Raw genomic sequence first — 10,687 nt, forward strand, 5'->3', positions numbered from 1 at the left:
TTAGCCATGGATTGGTAATTATTACTGCTGGATATTAGATACATAGTGACTCATACTGCTCTGTCTTGTGAGTTTGTTTATAAGCTGGGCATTGTAGTCTAAGTGAGTAATCCCAACACTAGGGAGACTGAGGCAGGAGGATTGTGAGTTCATGGCCAACACAGAAAAAACCTTGTCTCAAAAGAAGTCTGAAGTAGCACTAGAGTAGAAAAGATGTCGAACAGAAGTAGGTTTCCTTTAGAACACTGGTCCTCCTTTTTCACTTTTGTCAATAAACTGTGGTGACCACCCCCAGCTGGCTGTGCATTTATAAACAATGTATATAAACTTTGCAGGCATAAGTCTTAAGGCTGCCTAGAAATGTATAGACACCAAAACCTTATCATGCTATATGATATTAATGTGAAATTTCTAAAGGATATATTTATCTCATGTAATACATAAATTTACCCACAGTGTAATAGTTCAAAGTTCACAGAGATAATGGTACACTGAGCTAAGTGGGATCAGTTCTAAGCATGGGGAAGAGGCCTTATGGCAAAGCATGCTAAGTTGTCAGTGTTAAAAATAGAGAAACATGCCAGGCATGGTGGTGTGTGCCTTTAATCCCAGCACTCGGGAAGCAGAATCAGGTGGCATTTGAGGCCAGCCTGGGCTACACAGTGAGTTCCTGGACAGCCAGGGCTACACAGTGAAACCCTGTCTTGAAAAACAAAGGCGGGGAGGAATATTATGTTTCAAGTTAAGACTTGGTCAAGAAAATAAGAAATGAAGAAAAGTTTACAACAGTTAGAATTCTGGAACACTGTTCTGAAGAAAACCATTCTCCACTCTACAGATATACATAATCTAAAGCCAAAGTATGCTTAAAGTTTCCAAAATATCCCAGGCCCAGTAAGCCTAAGCTGAGACAATGATCCACTGATTCCATTATCGCTATACCTTGCTTTTTCCTAGATTTAGCCTTAATTTACTCTTTATACATATACATGTATGCATATACATGTGTGTTGTCCAAGTATTTCCATTTTCTCATATACAGAACCTTTTTATATTTAGAAATTAAGCCTTGAATGATGTATCACTATATGCTTATTTTAACAGCAGTTACAAACATTCTTGGACTCCGCCAGTATGTTGTGGAATGTAAAGGGGGGTTAATTATAAAAGATAAGCTCTGCCTACAGTCTCACTCAGCTTTGCCAAGGGGGGGAAATCAGCATTGTTTACATATGTTGATGTTTTCACAACATTTTATTCTAAAATTCCCACCATATTTGAGGTTGTTGCTGCTCCCTTCCTTATCGAGGTCAGGCCAGAGAATGGTTGAGTAGTCTTCTCTGTGCCTTGGGTTCTCCTCCTTTTCAGCTGTTTTCAGGATGTCTTTTCCTCCACAGACTATAGATGGCTAGTACTGTACGACCATCTAGGATTTTTTTTTTAAACCTACTCTCTTCCTGGCATTGAGTTGAAGAATTTTTGGTGAAAATTTTTATAATGTCCCTTGATTATACCATTTAGATGACTACATCCTAGTAACAATAAATCATGAGCTCAAGTCCCAATTCTGTCCTTTCCAGGCATGTGACCTTGGATAAGTCACATGTCTGCTTTAATACCTAATTTCTTATCTAACAAATGAAGATAGCCACAGGAGCTATTTCACAGGTTACTTTTAAGGATGAAAGTGAAATAATAGATAAAAATGTTAGCATTGACCCCGACAATGGGCTTCAGAAACTCTCAAGTGTTATTTACTCAGGATAGCCTGAATCTTCAGGGATTAATTTCTACTGTAACACCACAAAACATTTAGTACTGCATTTCAGATTTGATTGAGGTAATATAGTTAGAAACCTAAAGTTTTTATGAAAAATGATTGGGAAAAAATGATGTAAAAAATGTTTTGAGTGATCCTAAATCCTAATAGGAATTTAAGAGCTAGGGCTGTGCTGTTCCTTGGGAGAGCGCTTGCCTAACTTAATGTGAGCTTTACTAAATTGTTCCTTATAAAAACTTCACCGAAGCCATGTATCATGGTGCACACCTTTAATCCCAGCACTGGGAGGCAGAGTCAGATGGATCTCTGTAAGTTCAAGGCCAGCCTGGTCTACAGAGCGAGTTCCAGGCCATCCAGAGCTGTATAGTTAGACACTGTCTTAATAAATAACAATGACAAACCAAACCTTTATTGAAACATAAAGTATTCTGTATCAAAGACTTGTCAATTTATAAGATTTTTCTCTTTTTTCTTTTTCTTTTAGCAAAGGAGACAAGGCTCTGAAGTTGATGTTATAAAAAAAAGACCTTGGACAGAAAATAAAAAACCACCGTGTCGAACACGTCTCTCTACTAATCAGAAGATGAAATCTGATGGGTTAGGAGCATCTGGACATACATCCGGCACTAACAGAAATAGTGTAAATAATTCATTCAAGCATGATGATAATACAAAAATATCCAAAGTTACAAAAGAATTGAAAACTGAGGGGAAAAATGTTTCTTGCAAGTCTAAAACTATAATAAAGCCCCAGACAGAAAACAGTGATAACACCAAGTTGGAAGATCTGTCATCCAGAGTTGTGGGAAGACCAGCAAGAGTGGCAGCAAACGGACAGAAGGACGCAGTGCATGGGAAAGGAGTCAGGCGGCAAGGAGCGCAGACCACGGGGGCCAGGCCCAAGGTCCTCACCGCAGACCTGAGTGTGCAACCCAGAGCCAAGCCTTTGAAAACAGCGGCAAGGAAAGAGTCTTCATGCCGCACTACTGTGGGACCCGCTAGTAGATCTGCAAATTCCAGTATGGAGCTTCTGACGTCCACTGGATGTGTGGATGAGCCCGAAGAAAACGGATCGGTGGGGGACAGGTCATCTGACGAGAAGCCGCATTTGAGTGACTCTCCAGGACAGTTGAGTAATGGAGTCGTGTCAACTGTAGGTGAGTTAGCACTCTGTTTAACATTCTGTGTGTGCGCGTGCGTGCGTGCGTGCGTGTGAGAGAGAGACAGAGAGACAGAGACAGAGAAAACACCAACCCACGACCCTGTACGTGCTGGACAATCTGCATCACCAACTCCAAGCACCAACAAGTTTTTTGAGCTAGGCTCTCTGGTAGCCGTGCTGGCCTCAGACTTACTGTGTCACTGATGACTCTGAACTCTGGTCCTCCCGGGTGTTAGGATGACAGTTGCATCCCATCATGCTTGGTTCACGTGGTGAAGCCCAGCGCTTCCTGGGCACTGGGCAAGCACTCTGCTAAACAAGCTGGACCGCAGCCCTGAAGCCCTGATTGTTAGTAGGTCCTAATACTTAAAATTTCCCAGAAAGAATGATCTTTGAATGCTGTAATCACTTTTAAGTGGTAAAATGTGTTTTATGCATGTGTGCAAAATGAGAGAACATGGTTTTTCCCCTCTCAGCACTTGATTTCTAGCGTCTAACCTGTATATTTACCCAATTTGTTAGTATTTTTAGTGTTCTCTTTCTCATGGCTGATATTTCTTAATTTATAGCTGTAAAATCTCGACCAGTTTCAAGAATTACCAATGGAATATCCAATAAAAAAAGCATTCATGAACCGGACTCTAACATAGGTAGCAGGTAGGACCCTTCACCTGTCTCTGCTGTTTATAAACTAACTTCTCACTGAGCATTCTTAAGGACTTTTCTTCATTTAAATGTATTAGTGAAAATATATTTTTAAACTTTATTTCATATTTATATAAAATGGTGCGATATAGTAAAAGTTTCTTAGCTATACCAAATGGCATGTGAAGTTATGCATTCTTATCATATATGGTCTACTATTTCAAAACTTAAAGGTTTATGAACATAGGTTTATTTTCAGAAGAGATATGTTTCTATTTCTTGACAAGATATGTGGTCATATGTGACTGTGGTCGTATACGGTGTTTCTAAGTTCCTGTGTTGGAGTATCACTGTAATGCTAAGTGCAGTCCTTTTCCTCAGTGTGATAAAAAGGGTGAGTGGTAAAGGCCTTCATGACCCAGCCCCGCGGGCAGCTGTGAAGAAGAGAGGAAGCAGCAATGGGCACCCAGCAGCGCAGCCACGGACAAAGAGCGCCCCTCCCACCCTGGCTCAGACCCAAGGTAAAGCTGCAGTGGCCCTGAGGATTCTGGGTACGGTCCCGTGTCAGCTAGAGAGCGAAGCTCTGGCTGGACCTGCAGTTAGAGATGAGCCAAGTGGGGCGTGGCTTTCCTATAAATATTTTGTTGTTGGGGGATTGATTTTGGCTTTCCTGTCCTTCATGGGGAGAAATTTAAAGGAGTCATTGTGTCATCTGTATTTCTGGTCCTTTTGTGGAGATGCTTAGGAATCTCCTAAGATGTTTCTTGGAAGTTTCCCTGGTGACTGGAGGTCTTCTGACTGTGAACTGGCACTGAAGGGTTCTTAAGGAGGCGCGGGAGCTGGGGCGTTCCTGCAGAACCTGTCACCATGCTGTTGTTTTCAGTGTCCTAAGAAAGAGGAGCACTGACTAGTCACATAACCTGCATGGAGCAACCATTTTTAAATCTTTCTTCCTTTCTTTCTGGGCATGTATAGGTACATGCCTATAGTCGTTCCACTGGGGAAATAAAGCTAAAGTCATCCTTGATCAATATAGTGAGTTCAAAACCAGCCTGGACTACATGAGATACCATCTCAAAATACATGGAAGGGGGCTGAGGGAATGTCTCAGTACATAAAGGTTAGGGGGGAAAAAGCCAAGTGTAATGAAGCACATTAGAATCTCAGCCTGGGGAGGCAGGATGGATGGATGCATCTCTGAGGCTCGATAGCCAGCCAGACAACCTGGCCTCGTCAGTGAGCCCAAGTGCCGGTAAGAGGCTCCTGGGGAGTAACAACTGAGATTGACAGTTGGCATGCACACACATGCACGTGCACACATAGTCACACACAAGCACGCACACACAGATAGTTGCCTTTTATATATTAAGCATTTATGCATAAGAGCAGTTCTAAAATCAGAAAATGATCTTTATTTGCATAATACTGAAGTCAGTTGGAAACTAAAGCAGATAAAATTACTCATATTCTAGTATTAGCTGGAAATTAGACATAAATGACTTCATAGGACTGGGTAGCTCAGCGGCAGAAGACTTGCTTACCGTTCACATGTCCCTGGCCAGTCTCTAGTCCCCCATACCACCCCACCCCAAACACACTCAGAAATAAAGCTGGTAATTGGGGCTGGCAGATTTGAGTGCCCCAAATTTTATTTCTGAGACTTTAACCAGAATGCATAAATGGGATTTTTAATGAAAAAATTAATGAACTTTACTCTGCATTTCCTGTATCGGACAGTCCGATTCTCATTGCAGATCTGGGTTGTTAGCCCTGATAAGTAACAGTTGTCATCCTCTAGTATAAGTCTATTCCAGTTTGAAGAAAAACTAACCATTTGCATAAATGTCCATTTTATTTTAGGTCAGTTCTTGTTTTCAGCTGTGTTGTTTTTTTATCCCCCTCTCCCCCAAAAAACACTTCCAAAGAGAGGGCCCTTCTTGCTGCTTTGATAAAAGAAAATCAGATTTTCTACGCTTATACATTTATGCAAATTCAATTTTTGAATAACGATAAAAATTCTTGATGAAAAGAGATTCTACTATAAGAGTTTTTACTAAGGTCTTGGAATAGTCCCTCTATATTTTAAATACTAATAGAAAAGTTTTTTTACTTTATTATTGTTCATTATTCCTTGTCTGTCAGTGTTAGATGTCTCCCTTTGGTTTCTTTTATTGATTTTATTTCCTCTAAAGTGATTTGAAAACATTGAATTTCACTCAGAATTTGAGAATACTTTGCATTTCCAACTTTCTTAGGACCCCATGGAGAGTCCCCACACTCTGTGAGGTCTTCAGTGTCTTCGCGGCGGTCTGATGAAAGTGTGACAATGACGAGGCACAGTCCAGCCGCAGACAGACAAACACCTAAGAGGAAAATTGTCAGGCAAGGACATGGGGCTTTGCAGAAGGTCAGTCCAAAAGTGGCACCGACGCCTAAAACCCCAGGCCAGTCCAAGAAAGGTGGACCTCTGAGTAACCAAGACCCAAGGCAGAGAGTGCTTCCTGGAGAAGGGATGCTGCAAACTCAGGCTTCTCAGCGACCTTCCACACAGAAATGCATACTTCCCAATGCCAGTGACAAGAACCATGTTCTTAAACAGAGGCCTCACAGGTCCCTGGTTAACCTGGCTTCTGAGACCAGTGGTGCAGAAGCACTCCAGTCACTGTGCAGACCACACCCACAGAAGCCATTAGACAGTCAAGAAAAAAGGAAACCCGAGCTAGAATGCCAAAATAGTTCAAAGCTGGAGGAATCAATAAAACATGAACTGAAGCCAAAACAAACTCGTGTAGATCAAAGTAACACATCCAGTTACAGAGACTCGAATCATTGCAATGCAAATTTGAATTGTCGTAGCATCACTGCTCTAAAATCTGTGATTTCAAGTCCAAATGAAAACTCCATAAACTCTAATCCAGTTTGTGATTCAGACTCAGCAGAGCAAATCTATATACTATCAGATAGAGAGAAACAAATCGGAAGAAAAAACACAGACACTAAACCAAGTATGAACTGTGTAAAAATGAAAGAAGGTTTACTGTGTGTTCCTGAAGGGACAAGTGGTACCCTAAACTCCGTTCAAGACGAAAGAAAATCATCAGTTCAAAGCCAGCTCCCCGATGACTCTGCTACCAAGGACAACAAATGTGCTACAGTCAACTCAGCTGTTTCTTCCAGATGTCTTTTGGGATACCCATCAGAAAAAAATTATAAAAATATGGAAACATCAGAAACCCCAGAGAGCCATGAAACTCCAGAAGCTCCATTCATGGGTCCCTGGGATTTGCGTACCAGTGCCACACATCAGAGAGAGAGCCCAGAATCGGACACTGGCAGTGCTACCACATCCTCGGATGACATAAAGCCCCGCTCTGAAGACTATGACGCTGGAGGGTCTCAGGATGACGAGGGCTCCAATGACAGAGGCATCTCCAAGTGTGGCACTGTGCTGTGCCATGACTTCCTCGGAAGAAGCAGCAGTGACACCAGCACCCCAGAAGAACTGAAAGTGTATGACACCAACCTAAGAATTGAGGTCAAAATGAAAAAGCAAAGTGGGAACGACCTTTTCCAAATTAACTCAACGAGTGAAGATGAGATGCCCAGGAAAAAGCCAGAAATTTGGTCTCGAGCCACGATAATCCATCCCAGGGAAAAAGAAAGTATTCCACGAGGCATTATCCCATTTGCTCAGGAAATGGACCAGGTTTCTTCTTCAGCAGATGAAACAGAAGATGAAAGATCAGAAGCAGAAAATGCTGGGGAGAATTTCTCCCCATCCAGCTCAGGTACTCAGCACGTTCAGGGAATAATTAATTTAGCTTTTGAAGATGGGACTGAACATGAAAGTCGTGAGTTTTCTGCAACTAAAAGGTTTAGAAGGTCGGTGTTGCTCTCGGTAGATGAATGTGAAGAAGTGGGGTCTGATGAAGGGGAAGTTCACACCCCCTTCCAACCCTCTATAGATTCTCTTTCACCTTCTGATGTTTTTGATGGTGTTTCTTATGAGCACCATGGAAGGACAGGCTACTCCAGATTTTCAAAAGAAAGTGAAGATACTACTGTACATTGTAAACACAACAATAAAGGCAGTAGTGTATATAAAAATGAAAGCATTCTCCTGGGTCCTAGTAGCAAAGACTCTTCAAGAAAAGATAAACAGAGCGTCTCAACAGACCAAAAGAACAGGTTAGATGCTCCATCCACAGGAAGCCAACAGCTTTCTCCAGAAGATGAAGAAGTAAATAATAGAAGTGAGGTGGCTAATGACTTCCAGCAGCACAGCATGCTCGTGGACGGTGACACGAAATCTCAAGAAAGACCGTGTCATCTGGAGCTTCATCAGAGAGAGCTCAGCTCCAGCATACCAAAGATCAGCTCAGCAAAATCTCTAGACTCCTACCCGAGCCAGGTTCTGCCTCAGGAAGGTCAAGTGAGAGAGAGCCATTCCACAGCTCCCAAGAAAGCTAATAATGCTGTGTTTTCAGGTAATGTACAGAAATAGATATGCTAGACACATAGGAGAATAAGTTCATAGAAGTTTAGAGTGGTCTGTAGCCCTGGATGTTATATTTTAATTAGAATATTTAAGCTACAGTTCCAGCTTTTAAATGAGAATTTAAATTTATTAATAATATGAAAATGAGCTAGCTGTTCATTATTTATTGTTTGCTTACACTCTTAGTGAATAATTAGTATGTAGTGGAAAACCTTGTTTACTAGACACAGATAACATACTAGATCTTACCTGGAAAAAAAAAGGAACTTAGTTTGGTGTCATTTCAATTATTATGTCTGATTTAATATAAGCATTCTTCGCTGTTGGAAGTTTTATTTTACATTGGATATGTTTGTGGATTTTCTAGTATATATCTAAGAGGGCTGTGCAATAACTATAGTAATATGTACTGAAAAGCGCTAAACTATTTTAACTAGATTAATTGTTATAATTTATATGCATTTTACAGAAACTAAGACTTTCTTCAGGATCAATATAATTCTATTCTAAATTTTTCAAGCAAAAAGATGAGTTTCCTAAAAGAGATTATATTTAGAAGCAATGATAATATATGAAAAGGCCCAGTCTTCTTTCACATGCTAAGATAATTTCTTGTCTAATTGTTTTGTGTTTATGTCTTTCTTATTTCAATAATTCAGACTAATGAGTTAAAATATGCAATAGTAGCTGGTTGAGTAACTATTGTGTATCGTAATTAAGAAAAATATTGACCAGAAATCCCTATTCAGTAAAATGATAAGAATAGGAGATCTTCCAAAGCTGTATTTTTTGTTTGTTTGTCCTGGCTTGCATCCTCCTCTGCATGTGCAATATACAAATAAGCCTTTAGATACAGTGGATTTATCCCCCACCCCCTGAAACCGGGTTATTTTTAAGATATCTCCAAATGACTGTCTTTTTTTTTTCCTCCTTGAGTTTCTATTGTAGTGAAGTAGATTTGTGTGTACTTTTATGTTTATGTTTAAATAATTTATGTTATTTTCTGTATTCTAAGTTTTCAAACTAAAATGTGGAAAATTATTGTTAGTTACCTATGTTGATTTTGCTGCTAAACATTACCCTTGAATTTTTTAACAGAAAAATAAATGCCTCAAAAATTTTGTCAATTTTGTAAAAATGTTATTTTTTTCCATGTTGTGTTTTTCTGAGAGGAGCTAATACTGTTACTGAAGGAGTTAATATGGTGTTAATATTGTTCTACAAGACTCTGAGGGGTATCGATGTGCAATTTTTACATTGTGTAGTATTGTGAATTATTTCAGGAGACATAGATGATGGTGGCACACTGGCACAAACCTGCATGTATGACCACCGGCCTTCACAAACCCTCTCTCCAATCTATGAGGTGGATGTAACAGAAGCATTTGAGCAGGAGGTGGGATCAGAAACCCATGTCATAGACAGGGACTCTGAAGACGATCAGCACTTTGCAAAACAGGACTGGACACTACTGAAAGAGCTGCTCTCTGAACAGGACGCAAACTTAAATGTCACAAGTTCTCTTCCTGAAGACCTAAGCTTAGCACAGTATTTAATCAACCAGACACTCTTTCTAGCCAGAGATAGCTCAGACCCTCAGGGTTCAGCACGTGCTGACACTTGGAACCGATGGAGTGAAGTGTCATCCCCACTGGAGGGTTCCTCAGCAAGTGCCACCATGGCCAGTGTCCCCTCTGAAGATTGTTCACCTCTGGGGGAGTGGACAATCCTGGAACTGGAAACTCAGCATTAACAGTTCCAACCTTCGGGAAAATTTAAACTATGCCGCCCCTGTATTTTTTGATGCCTACATTATATTTATAATTTCATTAGCCAGATATAGACTGCCCTTAAAACTGATGAAGTCTTTTCAATTTATTGAGGTAAATATAGCTTATTTATTAATATGATGTCTAATGTTAAAAATGTTTTTCTAAATTTTTGAGCATGTTTTCCATAACTATTAGAGGGATTAGAAGACTTATAGGAAATCTTTGCTCCAGTTTTCTTTCCTAGCTGATAATATGTTCATTTATTCAAGAATTTCCATGTCAGTGCACAAGGAGATCAACCCTTTACTTCTTACAGCCCCTTGATTCTGCATATGGTACCATAATTAACAATAAACTTACTGTGTGAGTGTGCATTATATAAAATCAGTCTGTGAGCAACATTCAAACTCAGGCTGAGTGCTGGGGTAGGGGAGACAGCATTTCAGGAACAGGACCTTTGGATCCATCCAGGGATAGCCACTGGAAGCTGCCCTGTCTCTGTGGACCCTAACAGTCACTCTACTTTGCGTACCATGGTAAGAACACTCTGGAACTGCCCTGCACTGAGCTAGCACCAGGGACTGATGGAAATGAGTGGGTGAGGCAGCGGAGTCCTGGTCTCATGTGGGCCCATGCTTCCTAGTGATCCTTCTTGGTCCGCCAGACTTCCCTCAGTCTGTGGTTTTGTAGGAAAGCAGATACACAAAGCTACTAGAGAGTAAACACTTGGATCTTAGATGCTGGTGAGTATGGCCCTTTAAGGTAATGGGATTTCTCTGTGTCTTGTGACTAACTCATATTTCTCTAGAATATATCAGAAGTAAGGGAAT

The 10,687-nt window shown here is 40.6% G+C and overlaps 1 protein-coding gene across 3 annotated transcripts in view; it reads left to right on the forward strand.

Annotated features, from left to right (window-relative positions):
• The window catches only part of Btbd8 (BTB domain containing 8), a 70,727-nt gene extending 60,486 nt beyond the window's left edge, over positions 1–10,241 (forward strand). For all 3 annotated transcript variants that reach the window (XM_076546932.1, XM_076546931.1, XM_042257793.2), the window contains 5 exons: positions 2,265–2,937; positions 3,512–3,599; positions 3,969–4,108; positions 5,843–8,074; positions 9,369–10,241. In XM_076546932.1, the coding sequence (XP_076403047.1) occupies positions 2,265–2,937; positions 3,512–3,599; positions 3,969–4,108; positions 5,843–8,074; positions 9,369–9,838 (3,603 nt within the window). In that variant the 3' untranslated portion in view covers positions 9,839–10,241. The remainder of the gene's footprint in view (positions 1–2,264; positions 2,938–3,511; positions 3,600–3,968; positions 4,109–5,842; positions 8,075–9,368) is intronic.
• The last annotated feature ends 446 nt before the right edge of the window (positions 10,242–10,687 follow it).

Source organism: Peromyscus maniculatus, chromosome 10 (assembly GCF_049852395.1).
Source record: "Peromyscus maniculatus bairdii isolate BWxNUB_F1_BW_parent chromosome 10, HU_Pman_BW_mat_3.1, whole genome shotgun sequence".
Taxonomy (NCBI): domain Eukaryota; kingdom Metazoa; phylum Chordata; class Mammalia; order Rodentia; family Cricetidae; genus Peromyscus; species Peromyscus maniculatus.